This window comes from Aulonocara sp. 'chitande type north' Nkhata Bay, linkage group LG6 (genome assembly GCF_057382095.1).
Source record: "Aulonocara sp. 'chitande type north' Nkhata Bay isolate Kocher_YH1m ecotype deep benthic linkage group LG6, A_spYH_male_GT1.1, whole genome shotgun sequence".
In the NCBI taxonomy this organism is placed as follows: Eukaryota; Metazoa; Chordata; class Actinopteri; order Cichliformes; family Cichlidae; genus Aulonocara; species Aulonocara sp. 'chitande type north' Nkhata Bay.
In genome coordinates, this window is record NC_141349.1 from 43,608,008 (window position 1) to 43,630,140 (window position 22,133).

The window sequence follows — 22,133 nt, forward strand, 5'->3', positions numbered from 1 at the left end:
TCACACACAGTCACTCCGATGAAGGCATTGGAGGACAACTTGGGGTTCATATCTTGCCCAAGGATATTTGGCATGCAGACTGGGGGAGCCAGGAATCAAACCACTAACCTTTCAATCAGTAGCTGATCTGCTCTACGACCTGTGATGATGCTGCTGAAGTGAAGCAGAGCAAAGTTACAGAGGCTTGAATACAGACACAGCTGAGAGTTTTGGAGTTTAGCTTCATTTTAAAATGGTTCTTCGGTATTGAACAGCAGAAATTAAGCTTTCTTGTTGGAAGTCATTTAAATAAATAAAGTTTTTATAAAACAGTGGCCGACAGTGCTGTACACATGTCACGATCCTGGGTCTTATGACCCAGCGTTTTGGAGTTTTAGTTTATGATTAAGCCCTTTAGGTTTTCTAAGTTCATTTTTTATCATGCCTAGGTTGTTATAGTTCTTTGTTGTTAGATTCCCCTTGTGTCCTCCAACCCCTGTTAAGTCTCCCTTGCCCTTCATGTGTTTCATGTCTGTGTCTTATGTTTCCTGTTTTATTTTGAAGAGGTCTTGTGTTTCTATGTTCACTGTATTTAGTTTTACTCTTTCCCTGCGAGTTCATTATGTTCATGTGGGTTGTGCTGTTTTGATCTTTATAGTTGTTATTTCCCTAGGTTTCAGTTATGGTTATCATAGGCTTAGTTCTTGTAATGTGGCTTCCCTGTGTTCCATGTTGTGTCTACTGTGCCTTTCTGTACCATGTTTCAGGTCCCTATGTTCTGTCTCCCCAGTTGCTGTGAAGTTTGCATGTCTAGAGTTCAGTCAGTGTGTTTCCTGTTTTACTTTGAAGGTCCGTGTCTCATGTCAGTGTTTCTAGTTTTGCTTCCCTTGTCTCGTCTGAAGGATATAAAAAAACAACAACAGCAATAGAATAATATTAAACACAAAGTGAACCCGTCTTCCTTCATTAAATAGGTTCTTTTAGATGTTAAGGAGGAATTGACTTAACCAGGCTGGCGGAGAATGAAGACAACCGGACACCTGCTGCAGATGGGGAATCAGTGAACTTTTATTGAGACAGAGACAAACTCTCAACGCAGCTCACATCAAGAGATTCCAAATATTTGCTGTGAGGATGGGTATATATTCTCTAAAACTTACAGGAGGGGGTTGTGAGGAAAGTGCTGCATTAGCAGAAAAACAACTCCATAAAAGGAAATCGGCCTTGGGTGTTCTAGTCTCTTCGCTTGCAGATATCTGGCACCTGCAGAATGAGGCGATCGCTTCTTATCGCTCTCAAGGCCAAAGTCATGAGCACATTTTTATTACACAGTTGCACAGTAACTTTAAAGCTGAACAATATTTAAAGCTGAATAATGTTTGATCAGATTATATTTTCTTCACGTCCAGCCTGATTACTCCCACCTGTGCTCTCCTTCTGTGTCTCTTTCCCTCGTTATCCCTCAGTGTATTTAAGCCCTGTGTGTCGTAGTCTCCCTTGTGGCTGTGTTTCCCTGCGTGTCAGTTTATCCATGTCCCAGTTTGGTTTAGTTTTTCCATGCCATTCTGCAATAAAGCAGCTTTTTGAGTTTAATTTTGTTGTCGTGAGTTTTGCGTTTGGGTCCTTCTCCTGCCTGCACACAGACGAAACATGACAACACAACAGTAGACAGGTGCATAATAAGCAGCAAATAATGCAGAAAAAAGATTCTTAGATGGAAAACTGTTCTTGAAATACACTGAGAGTGAGCTGTGCATGAAGTGTGATGGGGGGTTTTTTCGTGGTGGAAGCAAAAAAGTACAGAGCCCCGCAAGGGACATGGGAGAAAAAAAAATGAAGACAAACTTTTGTGAGATTCCTCCCATACCAGTAATTTACGTTCTAGAATCGATTCTCATATTAAAATATCGATATTTATTAATTTTGGGTAATTTTTTAGTTTATTATTTACAGGAACAAAGTGGAAAGAAACGATACCATTTGGATTGTCTACATTCGAACGAACTACTTCCTCTTCTGCCTTTCATAGTCATGTGCGAAATACGGCTGTATAACTGTGTGGCAGCCCCGGCGTGCGCACTCTCAACAATGGCTGAGCGTAAATGGAGTTATGTGCAGACATACATGTGGCACGACAGTGAGGTGTTGTGGCAACACCACTGACCTCGTCAGACACCTCCGAGTAAATCATATCACAGAATATGACGAGCTTATGTTGAGGTGAACTGAAGAGGAGGAGAAAGACAGGTGCTGCCAGGGCGAGACACGTCTGTCGCAGAGTCCTTTTGTGCTGCAGGCAACGTGTTCAAATAGGCACAACTTCAGAGTTTTTTCTTTATTTCTATATAATAATTCTGCATCATTGAGTGATAAGAACAAGTAACCTGATGTCCTGTAATCATTATGAAGCTATAATTTGAGATACAATAAAAGATACAGTAAAAAAATGTTTTTGTACAAAGTATCGTTGATACCGCCCCGAATTTTACTTGGTATCAGATCGGAAAGGAAATCAGTGATATCGCACGTCACTAGCAAATATGCAACATCTTTATAAACCGAGCAGATATTTGAAGTTTACACAGCTACATTCTCACCTGAAAATATGTTAAAAGTTTATTTTGTCACCCAGAAAAATTAATAAGAGTAATTTTAAAACTTAGTAGCGGCCGCCATTTTTAAAAACTGGAATTGGCTGAGACGCGCTATGAATTCTGGGATATGGTGGGCCACGAAGGACACACCCGACCCATCCCTCAAATTCGGGGAAAAGGAGGACGCATTTGTCGGCTGCATTCGGAGGAGTCTACGAATTGGGACAGCCTTCAGCGCGTTGCTGTGACGTAATCGGTCTACAAATGCGTCCTCAGGAGGATGCAGCCCATGAATTTGGACACGCCCTCAGGCTACGTCCACACGTACACAGGTATTTTTGCCTTTCCACTTTTCGTCCACATGTAAACGGCGTTTTCGGTCACAGGAAACTGAGACTTTTAAAAACTCCGGCCAGGGTGGAGATTTTCAAAAACTCTGTTTTTGCGTTTACGTGTGGACGAGGAAAACGGCGTCAAAGGTGTGCGCATATTTTGACGTCACACTGTGAACCACGTTATTGTTTCTGTGAAATCAATTTCTACAATAGCGGACTTACGCAGAATACTGTTAATTTTACTCTCTGCAGTGTTTAAATGCTTACATACACACAGTTACTGTCCCTCCACACAGGACTCAGTTCTGCTTCTATGCCCCAGCTTTGTTCACTCTTTCCCACCCGGGCTTCTAGACTTCTGATTGGCCAACATTTCTACACGGTTAGGAATATATCACCACGTGTTGCTTTGGCATATTCCTAGCAGCGTTTTCCTTCAGGATTTTCCATCAAGATTTTTTTTTGTAAACGGAAACAGAAAATCTCTGTTTTCAAAAATATCCGTGTACGTCTGGACGTAGCCTTCGAGAGGCCGAGTTTCTCAGAAACAAACAAGTTGATCAGTCCGCACGTCTGCAGAGGAAACATGACCCCGTCCAGCGTTTACAGACGTGTTGCTGCCATCAGATTAAAAATGAGCTCTCTCAGTTTAAACATGTGAAATGTTTTCTATCTTCTATTGTGAATAAAATGTGGCTTCATGACATTTGAACATTATTCGACACCAACGACCTTTTTGCAGCTGTAAATGTTTAGTTTGTCACAACCAGATCAAAAAGTAAGAAGTTGTTGTGATTGGTGTAAAATGTGTGAGGCTGAGTTCCTCCTGTCACTGATGCAGCTCACATGTATCAGCTTCACCCTCCTCGTGCTTCATGTTGCCTGGAGTTAATCCTCACTTACTTTCTGTGGCTCTTTGTAAGATCTCTGATCACTTTCATTAAAGTTCTCACTGACTGTTGGATCTCTTCATATTTTACAGTGATGAGATTTTCTGCTTCTGAGGAAGTGAAGAAGAACCTGACGGGCACTGTGGGAGGAAACATCACTCTACCTGACTCTGTGCTGGAGAAAGACGTAGGATTTCTGTCATATGAAAGAAAGATTATTGCTCATGTGATTAAGGGGGGATTTGAAATATACGAGGACATTTACAAGAACAGACTTCAGTGGGACAGAAACTCTGGACTCTTTACACTCACAGAGCTGCAGAGGGACGACTCAGGGATTTATACTGTCGACTCTAAAACAGGAAAAGTTTTCACATCATCATATAAGCTCACAGTGTACGGTAAGTCTCACATTTACTCTGGTATGTTTTTGTGCAACATCCCAGCTCCATATGTGACCTCAGTCTGTATGTTCCTCATTAGTTTGGTCATATCATCACTTCAGAATAAAAACAGCTTTTTGTTCTTATAATCCCACAAATGTCTGGTGTGAAAGGAATAATCAGCTTTGACTTCAGTGTTTTCACCAACATTACTGATGTGTACAAAGTGAATGAAAGAACAGGACAAAGCAGAAACTTTAAACACTGTTCTTAGAAAATCCTGCAGAACAACTGAAATTAACACGTTTTTATTTAACAGCTTTTTTAAACCAAAACACAAAACTTCCTGTTTACTTGAACATGTTTCCCATTTCATGGTCACGTTAATCCACAGAGAAGTAACACAAAGCCTCATTGGCCATGTTCCCACTAGTGCCTAACTATCGCCCAATCACAGCTCAGCACAGCACCCTGTGAGTTTCTAAGGTATTGAACTTCTTTATGAAGCATTAACAGTTACTTCTTACAGTCAAACATGTATATGTGAACAGCCCAGCTGCCACCTGTCAGTCTTGTGTGGCCTACAGTGTTACACTGCCTAACAAGCAGAACAGACACTTTTATTTTGACGGGTTTGTTGTTGATGGTGACTTCCTGTGGCTGCTGCTGTGAGAGGAACACATTACAAAACACAAGCTGTGGTTTCCATCATGAAGCAACACATTGTGCTGTAATGTTTGTGTCTGACTACAAAGCTGCTGTCTGTGTCGTAGAAAACCAACGACAGTCATGTAGTTACGGGAACCCACCCACCCACAGAATCATGTCTTTGTGTTGTTTTCTTCCTTTCCTGAGGATTTGAATCAGAGCGTTGGTTTCTTCTGTGTCCTCTTCAGCACCTTCTGCTGATAGTGATGCTAGTTTGACAGGAAACCTGAGAAATCCCTCATAAACCTTTATAATGAGATTCAAATGGATATAATGGAGGTTTGGCAGTCTGCTGTCTCTGCTGTGTAGGGATGGGTATCGTTTAGGTTTTATCCGATACCGGTGCTAAACCGGTACTTTTGAAACGATGCTGGTGCTTAAACAATGGAGAAAACAAACTTTGTCCAAAAACCTCTCATGTTTAGCTGTTTTCCACTTTTTCTTTGGTCATTTTACCCTTTTTGTCCAGGGTGAAGGGAGTATCTGCCATCAAACAAGAAGACAGCCGCATGCAGCTATGATGATGTTTGCTAGTTCACCTTACATGCATTAATGTAATAACGTGGTTAGCCTACTCAACGTAAATTACACACGAACAACATTAAGCTACTCACGCAGAGAAGAACGGCTGCTGCTGCCATCATCACCCTCATCATTTCTGCTACACTGGCAGGGCTAGGGGCCAGGACTCTCCTCTTCGGGTTCCTGGGGGATGTTGCTAACTCCGGGCCCGCAGTAGATGCGCTCGGTGTGAGGTCTCGCAGCAAGCTATCAAATACGGTGCATTTCTCGGCTTTTAAAAAAACGCTATGCATCACCAGGTGTTTCATCTGATTCGAGGTGTTACCTCCTTTGACAGTATCACAGTATCAGCTTAAAGCACTTGTTGCTGCTGAGTTTGCATATTTTGCTATGAAGTACAGCCAGACTTTTGACCGCTTCACCTTGGACATTTTTAATCTGTAGCTCTGCTCTAAAAGAACGTACGTACCTGGGCCCGCCTACTATCCTCGGAAAGGTAAAATGATTGGATAGAATCCAAAGTGTGTGACATCTCAGGAAAAAATAAAAGCACCGAAATGTGTGCTGGTTTTCGGTCTGGTTACTACAGTTTATGTCAGAACTGGTGCAATAATGGCACCAGATACTGGTACCCATCCCTACTCGTGTGGTTTGTTTTCAGACAGTTCTGCAGTAAATCTCCTCTCATCATCATCACGCTACCTGTGGTTGATTTAACCAGTAACACCAAGAAGAAAGGCTTCCACAGAAGTTGAGGTTTTGAGTCCACAGAGCTTCACAGCAAAGATGTGACCGAGACGTTTAGACAAACGATTGAACAGAACAGTCAGAAGCTGCTGGTTGAAGGGAAACGAGCACAAAAAGAGTTTGTGTTGTTTGTGACATCAGAGCAGCTCACCTGAAATTCAAAGCCCTGCTCCAGGATCGCTGCTTACCCAACAAACAGACCCTTAGAGTTCATATGGGGAGGTGTGGGCAGACCCACATGGTCTACAACAGACAGTGTTGGACTTTACTGCCAACAGCTGGTATGTAGCACGCACCAGAATAATCCTCAAGAGAGGCCGTTTTAGCTCCTCCCTTTTTTGCAGGAGGTCATCACAGAGCTGATTTTGGCAGATTTTTACTCCAAACACCAAAGCGTCTGAGTTTTTATCACGTCTGCCACTGCAGGAACCCTCAAACATGCACACACTGTTGCTTTGTTCACTGTTTGTGCTGTTTGCTGCACAGCTCTCACCGCTGTCTCCTCCCACACTCTTGTGGTTGTTGCACAAACACGTTACCGCACTATGGCTCTGCCCTCAAAGACATCACATAATGTACTCTAGAACAAGCAGTGTGTGTTAGTAGATGTCCTGACATCTTTCACTGTTCAGTATATCAGTCATATACAGTTTAAGATTGGAATAAGTTGCTGTCTCTAATCTGCATTTTTATGACAGTGACATTAAAAAATGTTCTCTTATTTCATCTTCCCCACAATATTCACATTTCTCTTTATCGGGTTCCCTTTATTATAAAGAGTTTGCCAGCAAACATCCCTGTGAACGCCCACAGTGGGCAGGTGTGTGAACAGGACAAACCACATGTGTTTTCTAAGGCTTTACTATTTCTTGGGTGGTGTTGAGACTGTGACGTCTTCTTGCCGAACCTCCAAACTTTGTTAGTCTGTTACCAGGGCTTTGTTAGCTAGCCTTGTTTTTAGCCTGTCTGCTAGCTGTCTGCTGCCCTGAAGCTACAGCTGTCTGTGGGCTTTACCTACTGACGTACTTTTACAAGATGATACCCGACAACTGAAGCAGGACCTTAGGATGAAGGACGAGCTTATCCTGGAGTTTTCATCTATGGCCACCACACAAGCTAACCACCTGGCTTCTCTACGCGTCTCAGTAGAGAAACCTGCTCCCCGTTCACTCTGTGCTCAGCCCCAGCTGCTCACAAACCACTTTCCACTGGAACCAGTTCAGCCACATCTACAGGAGGGCCTGTCGTCTCAGTCAATCTATGTATGTCTGATGAGATGTGACCGCTCCTCATGGGCGAGGTCAAAGTCCAGAGTCTGCAACCTGCAACCCAGATGTGTGGGTGGTGGTAAAGGACAATAAGGGTGGTGCTCCATCTACATCCTCACTAAACCAGGCGCCACTCAGCACTGAGGAGGGGAATGGCTGACAGGGATGCCTCACTAACCTCACTCGTCAGCTGTGTCCTCTCCTGGGCTCCCTTGCCATTTCTCTTCCCAGTTACCTGGCTATAGTGCAAACACCTGCATGACATCAAGCTGAGCATCCAGGCTTTTCTGTCTCGAGCACTGCTGCAGCTCCTCCTGTTGCCTCGACGGCTGCATCTCCAACCTCAAATGCTGTACTGCCCCTGAGGTCCACATCATCTGCCATCTCCTCAAAGCCATGCCTGTCCACAGTGTGGTTGTGGGCACCTCTACGGTCCAACATGGTGGCCGTGCCTTTTGCTATTATGGCGCCTGTGTGGAGGATATTACTCCGACCGATCTGCAGCTGTTGAAAACTCACCACAAAGCCTCAGCACTAGTTGGCTCTAATGACTTAAAAACAGTCAGTTGGAGACCCTCGAACAAGGTTTTGTGCACCTTGTGAGGAGTCTGCTGGTCCTCTGCCTGTTTGGTTTTTTTTCAGCCAGCTGCATCAGCTGCACATTTGGCTGAAGGGCTGCTGCAGGAATAAAGACAGTCCTCCAGCGCCCTGAACTTTGAAACAACCCCTTCACCCAAACCTCTGGGGTTCAATCTGCCCACAATCATTGAACTAACCTTTCACTCGTGTAGGACTGAGCCCAGACCAGCGTGTCGCCTAAAATCATGTTATTACTGATATTTTGTCACCATCACTACTAAACCGTGTCACGCCTGCTAACCTGCATAACCACTGATACCAAGACTTCACCTGTTTTCTCAGTCGGCCACCTCTTTATCAGTTCCTGCGATTATAAGGAGCAGAGAGAAAAACTCCAGTGTTTTCCATAGTTGTGCACCCAGACTCAGTACTAACCTGCACTGTGATGGAGTCTTTATGGTGGAGGAGCACCAGTGGTCTAAACCAGCGGTCCCCAACCTTTTTTGCACCACGGACCGGTTTATACCCGACAATATTTTCACGGACCGGCCTTTGAGCTGTCGCAGATAAATACAACAAATAAAACCAGTACCGGTACCGAAAAAAAGAAGATTTATTCATAACACACGTGAAAAGACCCAGGAAAACCGAGTAAACGATCAAAACGATAACAAAATAACGCTGAAAACCGATAAAAACCCTGAAAACCATACATTTCACATCTGAGCCTCAACTCTCGCGGCCCGGTACCAAACGACTTACGGACCGGTACGAGGCCCGGGGGTTGGGGACCGCTGAACTAAACTGTGTCCCATTTAATCCTGGTTCTTTTAACTCCTTCTATCTCCTTTTATCTCCTCTGACCTGTAAATATTTATTTTGATCAAATCATTTAATCTACATATGGATGATTTCTCTAACTGCCCTGATACAGAATTTATTAACATTAGAGAAATCATTTTATTTTATGCAACATGTTACCGGCCCCAAACACCAGATCTGGATTTTACTCTCGGTTTATCTCTAAATTCCCTCCACACGTCTGACCTGCGATCACACATTCATGCTCTTTGACACAGTTCTGGATCCACTGTTGTCTAAATCTCACATCTTTAATGAGCACTCGGGTTTTCTGCTCTTTTCTTTCCTTACTGCAAAGTCAGATTAGTCCCAATCATCAATCCTTCCCCCTGGATCAGTGATCACATCAAAGTGCAGAAAAGCTGAATGTAGATGGAAGAAGCCTGATCTCCGTGTTCATTCTCCATATAAAGGAGTTATTGATCACATCTAACCAGCTCATCAAAGACGTGAAAACATCTCATGTTTGATTAAAGAAAACAAGCTCGGGGTTCGTGTTTGACGCCATCAGCAGATTCCTTCATCCTCCTCATTCTGCTTTCACTCCCACATCTTCAGACGCTGTGAAACGTTGCAGAGCTCGTCATGCTCACCTCATCCTGTCATGACATCATCTGGCTGATAAATCATCATCTGACTGCATTCCAGATTATTAAAGCAGCCGCTGTCTTTGCTGGAAAAAACAATCTCACTGTTTCAGATGTTTGATGGCCGATTTCCAAACTTGTTTATTTCCAAAATCCTTTAAAAGTTGTTGTTTGTCAGCTTCTTCAGATTGCTGGAGGAAACATCTTCAGTAAATTCCAGTTACAGGCAGAAACACGGCGTTATTAAAGTTACTAATGATACTTCTGCACTCAGAGGTGAAGACATTTGTTTCCTGCTCGACGTGTCTGCAGCCTTGTTGATCAGGCTGCTCGTCGCTGCTGCTCTCAAATGCTTTTCTTCACTTTATCAAAGCGATACTTCAGAATTCATATTAATCAGTGTGAGTCCTCGTCTGCACCGCTGCTGTGTGGAGTCCCGCAGGGATCAATCCTTGGACCAGTTAATGGTATCAGTGAATTCTCTGCTATGCAGATGACACCCAGTTATACTTTTCTGTCAGCCTCAACACCGACAGCCTCTCCTGCCTCAGGGAATCCTTATCTGACGTTGCCACAAATGTCAAAGCTCCTCCAGTCTTATTTCCTTCATCTCAGAAATGTTGACCAAAGTGCTGCTTTTATAAAGTTTGAATGCAAAGAACCCAGCAGTCTGTCAGTGATGTGAACATGTGCAGCTCTGTGAGGCTTTCCAGGACTGACTGTCTGGAAACGTGTTGACTTCCTTTGTAGATGATCACGTCTTCACTCTGTGACAGCGTCTCTTTACTGCGTGTTTCTATTCTGTGTTATGTTCTAGCTTAAACTGCCATCACAAAGAACTAAAAAAAGAACTAAAGGCAAGTTTAAAAAGATGAGTTTTTATTTGTTTCTTAGACCACTGAGTCCACGGAGCTCAAACTCAGAGGGAGAGAGCTGTAGATGTTCCAGCGAGTTTCTGCTTACAAATGTGAACAAGGAACTACTGTAATCCAAACATGATGAAAGCAGTACTTCACTTGGCAATATTTCTCTTGTGATAAAAACACGATCGAATCAGAGAAGCCAACGTCATTCAAAACAGGTTTTTGTGAGAGACGGCCAATCAGAAGGAGGCTGGTATGGGGCGGGGCTAAAAATCAGGCAAAGCTGCTTCGGTAAAAAAGTAAAATTTGAGATGAGCAGTTTCATATTAATGTTCACTGACTGCATTAAAGCAGCAATAACCAGAGCTCTGCTGTCCTGATGATGTTCACTAACAAAAAGCAGAAAGTTAAAAACATTTTTCTTACGTTAATTTTTGTTCTCCATCACTTTTCTCCTCCAGATCCTGTACCAACACCTAACGTGACAAAGCTGAACTCCAGCTCTGAGAGCTGCTCCTTACTGTGTTGGGTGGACAGAGAGACCACACTGCTGTGGTTCAAAGACGAGCAGATGCTGAACCAGAGCAGCTCTGCGCTCTCTCTGCCTCTCACTGTGCACAAACAGGACTTCAGCTCCTCTTACAGATGTGTGGCTGCAAACCCTGCAGAGGAGAGAAAACTTCCTGTCCGTGTGAGAACCACCTGTGGAGACACAGACGACAACGACACCAACAGCTCGAATAAACCAAGAAACTGTGAGATTATTTCCAACTGTGATTTTAAACATGTTGTTCACTGTGTTTGCTGACATCTGATTTCCTGTTTGACAGATAACATCCTCATTATAATCTGTGTCCTGTTGGTTGTGATGATCATACTTGCTACTTTCATCATCAAGTCAAAGTATCTTTCCCGAAACAAAACGAAGACAAACGGACAGGCACAAGGCAGGTATTTATTTTCTCTTTTTATTTTATTTATTGTATTTACTTCTAACCTCTTTGGAGCTTGTAGGTCTAAACCTTCAGATCCAGATGATATTAGACAAAAACACATTTGAGTCCACTCAGCTGTAACACGTCTGTGTTTAACTGTGGTGTGACTGACTTCAGTAGAGTCTTTGTCCTGTTAGTGGAACTATGAGCTGCTTCCAGTGCATCACGATCAGCACTAAGATGCCGCCGAGGCTGCCGGCTCGATGCTGCCGGCTCGATGCTGCCGGCTCGATGCTGCCGTGTTGTGTCACAGAGGATCTTGTGGTTGAGCTGCTTCAGTAGAAACATGCAGCCGTCACTGTGAGCTCTGTGTTTGATCACATCTGACTAAACCTGACGAGCCAAGCTTGGAGCAAAAGTTAAAGTGCATTTACTCTGTGGGAGGTTTTTATGCAAAATAATGAAGTCATTTAAATCTCCATTCCCATGTAAACTGTGCGTGTTATATATGACAACAGGAACTGACTGAAAAGAAAGCAAACACATACTGAAGGTAGACCTCTGTTCACTTCATAACTGCAAATGTCTCTGCTCATTAACTCCTTTGGGTCTGTCGTCGTTTGTCCTCCTGAGAACAAAAGTATTGAATCCACTACAGAGGACGTAATGAGCAGGCTGGTCTCAGGAGGACACGGCCCGCTCTGGACTCAAGTACTAAAAGCAGGATGTGGGACTCTGTGTGGTTGTGTGTCGTGGTCGTGTGGTTTTGTTCCAGAAGCTCCGGGAGTTTCATTGTTAAGCTAACGTTTGGTTTCCTGTATCTATTAATACTGAGAACTAATCCTCTTCCTGTCTGCGTGACTTGTTCTAACTGTGACTTTCATGTCTTGTGAGATTATTGGGTCACTTTCAGTGTCAGTTAAGTGTGATGATATTCTGGTTTCCTTCTTTGTTTCTTTCCCGTTTCCTTCCCTGCAGAGTTTTCAAACATTATTCCTGTTTTCCTTTTTGACACAGTCTTCTCATGTTTAGTGTTTTTATGTTCATGTCTTCCTGCTTCAGTGGTTTTTGTCCATGTTTTACTTTGTAGTTCTTTCTTTCTACAGTCTCATTGTGTCACGGGCTGCGACGGCAGACCGTGGAGTTGTAGAGAAAGTAGGGCCCAAACGCGAGACTCTAGTGAAGGACGGTGGATTTATTTATGGTGAGTGGACAGAAACGACAACTATATACAATTCAAGCACTGTGACTCCTGTGGCGATTCCTCTAAGAATCCCACACAGTGCACGTGTCCATAGCAGTGAAAAGGTGACAACTCCAAAAACCCGATTCCACTCCGTGATTTCCCCTCGTGACGACGTTCCTGACTCCCGACTCCTGGTGCCACAAAAACACACACACAGCTCAGCAGGCAGCCTTTAGTAGCGAAGCCGATCTCAACACACTAATCTACGGTACTTAACAGGTTCGACTTAGTATAATCCCGCGCCGACTGGGGCTCCGCCACCTTCTTAAATAAGACGCCCCTCATGAAGCTATCAGCTGCAGCTGGTGAGGGCTAATGGGCGGCAGGTGCGGCAGTCCCCAGTGCGGGAACACTTCCGGGTCGCAGTCCCCTCAGCGACCCCAAAACATCCGGGAGCACACAGGGAGAAAGGACAAAAAAGGGAGAGAAAACCACCAAAACATAACATACGGAAAAACATATACAAGAAATACATGAGCTCTGGGTCATCAGACCCAGACCATGACACATTGTCTTGATTACCTGGACCTGTGTCTCGTTCCCCAGCTGTGTCCACTTCCTGTTTGATCCTGTGTCCATGAACAGTCCTTCTGTTTCTTCATAGTTTTGATGATAACATCAGTGAATCTGTCTTTGTGCTTCTGGTTCTGATACTTGTGACTCTTCTTCCTCTCAGTGCTGCCTGCTCACATCAGCAATGATTAAAAATCAATAACCTTGATTGATACTCGCCGTCTGTGGGAGACGTGGGTCTGAGAGATCTACATCAGGCAAACTTTAGTGATTAATTTGATCCTACTGTACTGTTAAGAGGACATCCTGGACCTCCCAGTGATGCTACATTTGTGGGGGTTGATTCAAATACAAGGACGTCTGTTTTCAGCAATAAGTGATCGTTTTATGTAGCGATTATGTTTCTATTGTTATTGTTGTTTCTTACCTGAAAACTTCAAAGGTTTTCAGAAATCTGCAGCAGTTTGAACATTTTCCAAACAGAACATTCAGTCAGTCGTCTGTGTGTGGACAGCAGGACTTTCATACTCCAGGAAGCAGAGGAAGGGCGAGGCAGGATGTAATGTGGAGGAGGGTCAGGCGTTAATGCAGGAAAGTGAAAGAGGACACGAGCATTCAAGGAGCCAGAGCAGCGGCAAACTAACCGCACCCACCAACTGTTTTCAATGAGAAGCAGTGTGTGAGCTCTGAAGGCTTCTGGATGTTATCATGTGATGAAGGGGAACAAAGAACACACACATGTAAAGGAAGCACTTAAAACGTGCGGCTATCCTAAATGGGCGTTCTTAAAGTCAGCAAAGAGGCACAGAAAAGAAGATCAGACACCAGCGAGGGAGGATAAGAAGGACAGACGCAACAATGTTGTCATCCCCTATGTAGCCGGTGTATCAGAGAAACTCAGGAGAGTTTTCTCCAAGCATGACATCCCAGTGTATTTCAGACCCAGCAACACACTCAGACACAAACTTGTTCATCACAAAGACAAAACGCCAAAACACAAACTTAACAATGTGGTGTTTGCTGTACAGTGCAGCGAGGAATGCCCAGACCTCTACATTGGAGAGACCAAACAGCCACTTCACAAGCGCATGGCACAACACAGAAGAGCCACCTCCACAGGACAAGACTCAGCAGTCCATCTGCATCTAAAGGTCAAACGTCACTCTTTGAGGATGCCAATGTTCACATTTTGGACAGAGAGGACAGATGGTTTGAAAGAGGAGTTGTTAATTTGGGTTGAACCCAGGACTCGCTTGGGTCCTTCTTAATGAGATCAGGAATACTTGGAGTTGGACCCCTCTATGTTTTCTCTTGTGCCATTACATGTGGTGGCTGGTAGGCTGGGGATGGATGAGGTTTATATTGCAATGATGTTGTGATAGGTCTTGGTACCTCGGCGACGGGCTGCTGGCTCCAGATGTTGGTGGGGGTTTGACTCTGGAAACTGGGATAAGCCCTAGCAGAAAACTGCTCCTGCCAAGGAGACTTCAAATGTTGCTGAATGATAGGTGGATGTTCAAACTGAAAGGAAGGTGCACTGTTGGGGAATGGCGGGGTTGGCCGACTAGCTGTCAGTGTCTGCTCCTTTAACAGCTGTAGTTCACCCATCATCCTATCCAATGTATCAATCATTGTAGTATCCTTGGGTGGAATACTCTGAGCTGATGGTGGGAGAAAGTATGGCCTTTGGTATTCTTGTTGAGCATGGATGTCCTGCCTATTGTCATGCTGCGGCCATGGACTCGTTCATGCATCTATTCTATGTGTATGGGAACTAATCGTGGGGACACTGATGGGCTGCATACGTTGGGAGGAAGACAGAGGGGGTACATGTGTTGGGGGTGGTCTCTGGTCCCGTTGCTCTGACAGGTAACCACCTCTGTCTGGTTCACGTGTTTGGGCGTAAGGCTGAGGTCTGCCATTCATACCATACTGCGAACCCGAAACCGCAGACATTTCCCATGGTCGATGGAAAGGAGAAGGAGGCTGATGGTTCAGGCCATCCCTACTGGACACATGCTGCCGCATATCCTGCAGATCATTCGGAGAAGCGGTCCATTCATCCACGGTGTGTTCCCATCCAGGCTGACTTGTTGGGCTAGACGAGCGGGAGGTCTGTACAGACACTGCCGATGGCACATACTGCTTTCGCTCTTCTAGCCCGGGTGCATACTGTGCTGTGTACGAGTGACGGTAGGATGTCATGTCTCGTTGGTGGCCCACCAAGCTCACCTCATAGTCTGCAAGGTAGGGGGGAGGTTGTACTTGGCGCCTTGGGCGAATTGATTCTGAGACATCTTCACTGGAGAAGAAACTAGGCTGCATCTTTAGGATCCAAGGAAAGCACCCCCGGCTCGAAGGACCAATGTTAATTTGGGTTGAACCCAGGACTGTATAGGCGTTGGCTGAATAGCAGTGGTGTTCACCTTGGGGTGTCGGTCAGAACACACAGGACGCACAGATAAAGGTTATACCGTCTTTACTGTGATTCCTCAGCTTAACAGCACAGTACAGCAACACAGTAATGCAACCGCAGGCTTACAGAGTGGTGAGGGGTGTGGGTGTGTGGTCTGTGAACAGAACATATACAGAATACTCAATGTAATAAACATCTAAGTCATGAATTATGATGCATTAGCGTTCTTCGAATCTAACCAGAACTACAAATGGGAATTCCTATATGAACATCTACATGCACGAGTTTCATACACTACTCCCAAACCCTTACAGTACATGACATTGATTGCCAATACACCCAACAACAATATATCACAAACACCAAATCGTTTAGCTTACAGCTAGCAGGTATGTAGCATAACAGGTAGCATTAGTAGCATGAACTAGCCACATAGCGAACAGGTCGATACACATTGCACTTCTACATCCACTAAATGTCTAATTGGCATAAAAGACTAAAACTGCCCTTTCCAGGCATGGCTCCATGTCTACTCACAGTTCTTTAGCGACGCACACAACTCACACCGTGTGTAGACATCCCCTGCAGAGTCAGTCTGCCAGGTGGCTCTTGCTATGTATTAGCTCCAACTCTGATCACTGGAACATGTGCTCAATAGTGCAACTGTGCTCTCTCGCCACAAGGGGGCTCCGCCACACAGCTGACAGCCTTTCCAACAGGAGTGAAAGAAGCCATTTATGTCCACTGTGAGCGACCATCTTTGAACAGAGGCGGTGGTTTACGACACCAACTCTCTGCCATCTATAATCCAGTTTTGAGTTCCCTCCCCAGACGCCTTAACGCCCACTCACATCCTGGACCATCTGACCTCAGGAAATTACACGATAGGGTGGGGCCAGGTTTCACAATGAGCTCACCCAAAACCCTGGCTGATTGGGACCCACACCCAGTTTCACACCTTGGCTCAGGCGATTAGAGGATCATCAGGGGGTCCTTTTGTCCCTCTGTGGGGGGATACTCCCACTAGGTTTATATCTGGGACTCTCCACCATTTGACCTTAGAACTGAAGAAGCTTCTCGGATGAGAGGTGAAACGTCTTCAAGATTTTCTTTCCAAGCTCTTAGACTATGATAACCTGGATGACTGAGAACCTTCAGACATAAAAGGACAATGCAGTTTAAAAATGAAAAGTTTTATATCACAAATTATGAATTATCTGTTTGCCCAGCTGGTAACATCTGGTGGACAAAGGTTGTTTCTCCGTCTCTTCTTTATTTTATTTTTTCACTTTTTAGTTCATTTGCTGTTATAATGCTGATACAGATACTGTCTGCAGCTTTATCAGCAAACCGTTAATACCAGCAAACATATCAGCCTCATATTTCAGGCTCTACTATTATTTTTATAAAGTTTCTTATATCTGAAACCAGGAAAGAAACCTTGATCATGAAAACACAGGAGAATCTGATGGATTCATGATGTTGCTGAGAATGATCGAGTCAAGAATAAAAATAAAGAGCTCAAACATGAACGTTTGATATAAGATCCTGTTTCAGGAGAAAATAAAACAGAGATTTGACACTAGTGGGAAACTTTAGACCCTCCTACTGTCCACACAAAGCTCCAGGGACTCTTCTGTTTTCTGGAGACCTGACTGATCATCAGGCAGTGACCTCATCATCTCTTACTGAGGTGATTTACCTCAGATGCTTCGGTAATACTGAACACCAGGTTCACCCTGTCATGTTGGTTTGCAGTTCTTCCTCCATCCTGCTGTTTAATGGTGGTTGCTAAGCAGCACCTTGGTGACAGTAGTATCACATTAACTCCACCAGGTGATTTGATCTGATTGTGTGATTAATCAGAGTAGATTGCAAATAATCTTTGAGAGCTTTGATGTAGCTCAACTCAGTGGTGGGCACATAAAGAGCAAAGCTGTGGCTCCTCAGAGGTTCAACACTTTCTCTTCTATAAGGTTTGCAGCGCTGCAGGGTCACACTCCACTGATGCCCGAGAGTCAAAGTTCATACCTGAAGCCTGCACAGAGCTGGTGAAGCAAACCCAGAAGAGGAGCAGGAGGGGAAGTAACACTCGATAGCAGACAGGAAGTCTGGAGATGAAGTTAGAAGGACTGTGAGATTTTAACCCTGTGCTCGTTATCAGGCGTCAGCTGGCTGTTGAGTCAGTAACCTCACAGCCTGCACATGCACACTGGGTACAGAAGTATAGATACTTATTTTTACCTTTTTAACTCGTGAATTTAACACTTTGCTTAAAATGCACGCACGCTGTTGATTAGTGTTAGCATCGGTTCAGCGTTGCTGCTGTATTATAGGTAATTATAAGAGGAAGCTCGTTTTAATTAAAAGCAGAGGGGAACTTAGAACTTCTTCTTTTATGAACGTCATAACTACTCCTGTTCTTTGTGTTTGCGACGGCTGTGGGAGTTTTAGAGTTTGCTTCAGGCCTTGACGTGTCTGTGCTCGCTCAGCGTTTGCAAGAGTCAAACGCTCATCTAGAGTCAGCCGAGCACACAGCACAGGTATGTTTGTGAGTCTGAAGGTCATGTAAGGGTTGTGTATCTTTCCTTTGTGCAGCCAAGCACCTGAAGTGTTTCTATGACCACCAGCGTGACGGAGGATGTGATGCAAACAGTTACTATGGAGACATTTGTTTCCCATGAACATGAATCTCTGTGGATTCCTTCTGGTTTCACTGAGACTCGTTTTATATACACATGAATAACTTTCTCTGCTCGTTCAACTTCAGTTTTTATCAAGAAAGTTGTATTTAGCAGTTTGTGCTGACTGGTACAAACCTCACAGAGTCTTTGTGTGTTATTGGTTCCATGTACTTTCATTTTCTAGCATTCAGTTCAAATCTATAGCTCCAGGCAGCAGCAGCTGTCCTCTCATAGAGATTTCTAAACTAAAGACGCCACAGGATTGTAAAGAGAGCTCTGATGGTCAGAAAACCCAGCAGAGGTGTGTCTGGTGTGGTTTACTTTGTAACAGGATGGACTTCCCACAGTTTTCCCCATTTTCCAGCAAATCTTTGCTGCCCTGGTTTCCAGCTTTGCTACGGTTCGGTTTTTTAGGGGTTTTCTCGTGCGATTTTTGACAGTTTATTCCTGCTTCCTCTTTTTTCTCCTCTGGATCGTAAATCATCAGAAGCATTTTATTACCTCCATGCGTCCATGACCTGATTATTTTCTGTTCTTTCACTTTTTTGTTTCACTTTTTCTTGTCAGTTTGTGCTTTTAAAGTGTGTCAGTTTAAATTTAACTTCAGCTTTGTATGTTTTGCAGGCTCCGCAGGCACACAGGAAGAGGTCCAATATAGTGAAATACAAATAAGCAACAACAGACAGGTTGGTGACGTTTCACTGAGAAACTCTATCATTAGCAGCTCTGTCTCCAGGGCAGATGTCATCATGTGTCTGTTAGCAAACATGCTGTGTTTGTTCTCACCAGTTCCTGGAAACTGAATGCAAATAGCAGCTGCAGCACACAAAGGCTCAGGTGTGCACAGGTCATCTGCCAATCAGAAGGCTGGTGGTTCAATCCCTAAGAGAGAGTGTGTGTGTGTGTGTGTGTGTGTGTGTGTTCGGCTGGTGTAGCGTCTGCGTTGTTCGCCTGACATGAACATTTTGCAGAAATCCTTCTTTTTCCAAGGAAAATAAAACGATAACCTTGAAGCTCATTTCCTGCCATTTATCGAGTCATGCTCAGTAGCCCTGTTTACATCAGCAGGATGGACTCTGATAACAGGAACGCCCTGACGCTGTTACAGGAACAGCAGTATCTATTTCATCTCTTCCACTTTACTCTGTTATCTGATGCCTCTACTTTCTCCTCTCCAGGGAGAAAATATACCAGAGTCCTCAACAACGATCTGCCACACCAGCCTGACCACAGTATACGATAAGCTGGAGGCCCATCGCATGATCACGGACAACCATGCTGAAAATACCTGAGACCACGCGAGAAATTCCCAACCGAGAGTTTCCAGAAAGAAAAATTTCAGGTTATTGTTTTTTAGACTGAATTAGTTGCTTTCGTTTTATTTACATTATTTCATTTATTTTATGAACTGCATGTGCCTCTGTGTCAGCCTGTTAGATTTCTGTTATTGAGTCTCACATTTCAGTTGAATTCACAGCAAAGCTTGTTTTCACTTCCTGCAGATAATAAAAAGTCTGTGCATGAAGGAATTTGGGAAATAAGTCAATGATTTAGAAACGACTAACACACTCAGCTCAGGTACAGCTGAACTGGTTTCATAGTTAAAGCTGTCGACTGAATGCAGCGAAGCAGCCACGATGTCCAAACATCGGCTTTGTGTGAAAGAGATCAACCGAGTTCCACTTTTGAGTTACACAATTTTGTACCACAAGACGTGCGAGTCAGTCTTGTTTTCTCCATCCAGTGTTAAAATGATCTTCCTTGTTCAGCCCAGACTGTGCAGGCTGGTGGTGGCATCTCACCCGGACTGTTGGCTGATACTTTTGGTGATTTATGTTCAGACTGGTTCCAACAACATTTCATCCTTCATGTGTTCTGTCTTGTTCTCCCACTCTTGGTTTTCTGTGTCTGTGTGTTTCCTTGGAAATATCATAACCTCATTTTGTAAATAAACCTGTTCAAATCTTTCCATTGCTCAGCATGTGGGTCCTTCCTTCTGCCTGCAGACTAGTGTTACCTGTTGCTTGTCAGGTGATACTCCCTCTAACCCGGATGCTCCCATTGGTCCAGAGCCGTCCTCTGGTTCTCAGCAGCAGTGTGGACCAACATCACCTGGAACCTCTGTTACAAAAAGACTTTTTTGTGTAATGATCAGTGTTGGGAAGGTTACTTTTAACATGAATTCCACTACAGATTACAGATTACATGCCCCAAAATGTATTTTGTAATGTAATCCATTACATTACTCAATGAGAGTAACGTATTCTGAATACTTTGGATTACTTAATATATTATCATCCTTTTTACAACTACATGAATGTGATTTATTACTGAAGGTTACTCTCCACACCAACACCAGCTAGATGTTTAAATCTTAATATAAATGAGTAACAGTAGGTGGACATTAGGTAAGGCTGCACTTTTTGCTGTGATCTCGTGTAGAAAACTATTCCTCGCGTATATAAAACAGGTCTGCGGCTCTGAACCGTAGTAAAGGGACCTCTGGCTGATACGTCGGGTTCGTGTCGGCTCGTAGCTGAAAACTAGCTTTACTTTGTTGTCTGGGTCAACTTTGCTAGCAGAGACAGAGAGAGGCGTTGAAAGGCTCCAACAGAACTTATTGTTTCAGAGGAAAACAGGAACACAGTCGAGTCTTAATAGCTTACTCACAGCTGGGCTCGTCAGGCTCTGTTTTGCTGCAGTGGTTATTATTATATTTACATGCTTCATACATGCGATGCCTGTAACACTCTGCCTATTGCCTTCATATTAAATCATTTTTTGAATAATAATTTTTTTTAAATATTCCTTCGCGTCATTATGCGGCTGCAAGTAGAGGTGACATGGGCCGTGACGTTTAGACACGGCATTAGAGCCTCGCGTGTTTTGTTTGGGTTTCCACCGGCGTGGACTTACAGAAAATAGAGAGGGGACAGCCGAACGTATGAAACAGGAAAATACCGCCGTGTAATCCGTTTATTTTAACAAAGTTACTGTATTCTAAATACCACCTTTTTAAACGGTAACTGTAACTGAATACAGTTACTCATATTTTGTATTTTAAATATGTAACGGCGGTACATGTACTCCATTACTTCCCAACACTGGTAATAACCATATTCAACATTACAAGGACACTCAGCAGCAACGGGTCCAACCAGGTCGGGTCCAAGCAGCTCTGCAGCCGTCTTCTCAACAGCCAACTCTCTGCACCTCATATGTCCTCGCCAGCTGACTGTAATACTGCTGAATACTGAAATGTCTGATCTTAATCAGAGATCCGTCCATCTGTCAATCAGACCCTCTTTTCTGCTGACTCAGTTAAAGAAGCTTACACCTCACCTCTGGTATCTGTTCGTCTCTCAGCTATAGTAACTGCACTCGTGCATAATCCAGGGATTCAGCAGCTTTTGTCCTGCGTCCAGTTTGTTTGAAATCCTGGTGGAAACGGTGGCTTCTGATGTTCATGCTCACCTCTCTGCCAATAACCTTCATGAACAATAACATGTGGTTTCCACCTCCTCACAGCAACAGCCTCGGTAAATGTCCACACCCAGTTCATTCTCTGAACTCACACCCAAGGATCTGACCTGGAGTCTGTTCTGTTTATTATTTATCTACTTCTTATTGGTCAAATCCTCCCCTTAATATCAGTTCAGCATCATTATCATTATTATTATTATTATTATTATTATTATTATTATTATCATTATTATCATTATTAATTAATTAATATTTGCTGGTTTTATACGTTTTAAGCTTTGGTTTCTGTCCTGTGGAGCTAAACGTGATCACTGATGTTCAACAACATTTGTTAGTTTATAAAGTCCTAATCCATAACATACCCGTCCCTGTGTGATGTCACTGTTACTTTAGTAGTGTGTGACAGCTAATGTTTTTTCTTCTGCCCACATATTCTGTGATATTCTGCAAACATGTAATTATCATGTAACTAAAGGCACATTAATCTGTCATTTTTAACAATGAAGTTATTTATATTTGCATGCCAATAAAGACTGAACT

The 22,133-nt window shown here is 43.8% G+C and overlaps 1 protein-coding gene across 7 annotated transcripts in view; it reads left to right on the forward strand.

Annotated features, from left to right (window-relative positions):
* Positions 1 to 22,133, forward strand: part of LOC147328618 (CD48 antigen-like) — a 58,319-nt gene extending 36,186 nt beyond the window's left edge. For 2 of the 7 annotated variants that reach the window (XM_086297198.1, XM_086297197.1), the window contains exons 2-7: positions 3,891 to 4,199; positions 10,778 to 11,071; positions 11,147 to 11,267; positions 12,358 to 12,455; positions 18,735 to 18,796; positions 19,289 to 20,077. In XM_086297198.1, coding sequence (XP_086153324.1) covers positions 3,891 to 4,199; positions 10,778 to 11,071; positions 11,147 to 11,267; positions 12,358 to 12,455; positions 18,735 to 18,796; positions 19,289 to 19,402 — 998 coding nt within the window. In that variant the 3' untranslated portion in view covers positions 19,403 to 20,077. The other 5 variants (XR_015129977.1, XR_015129976.1, XM_086297196.1 and 2 more) reach the window with 5 other exon arrangements.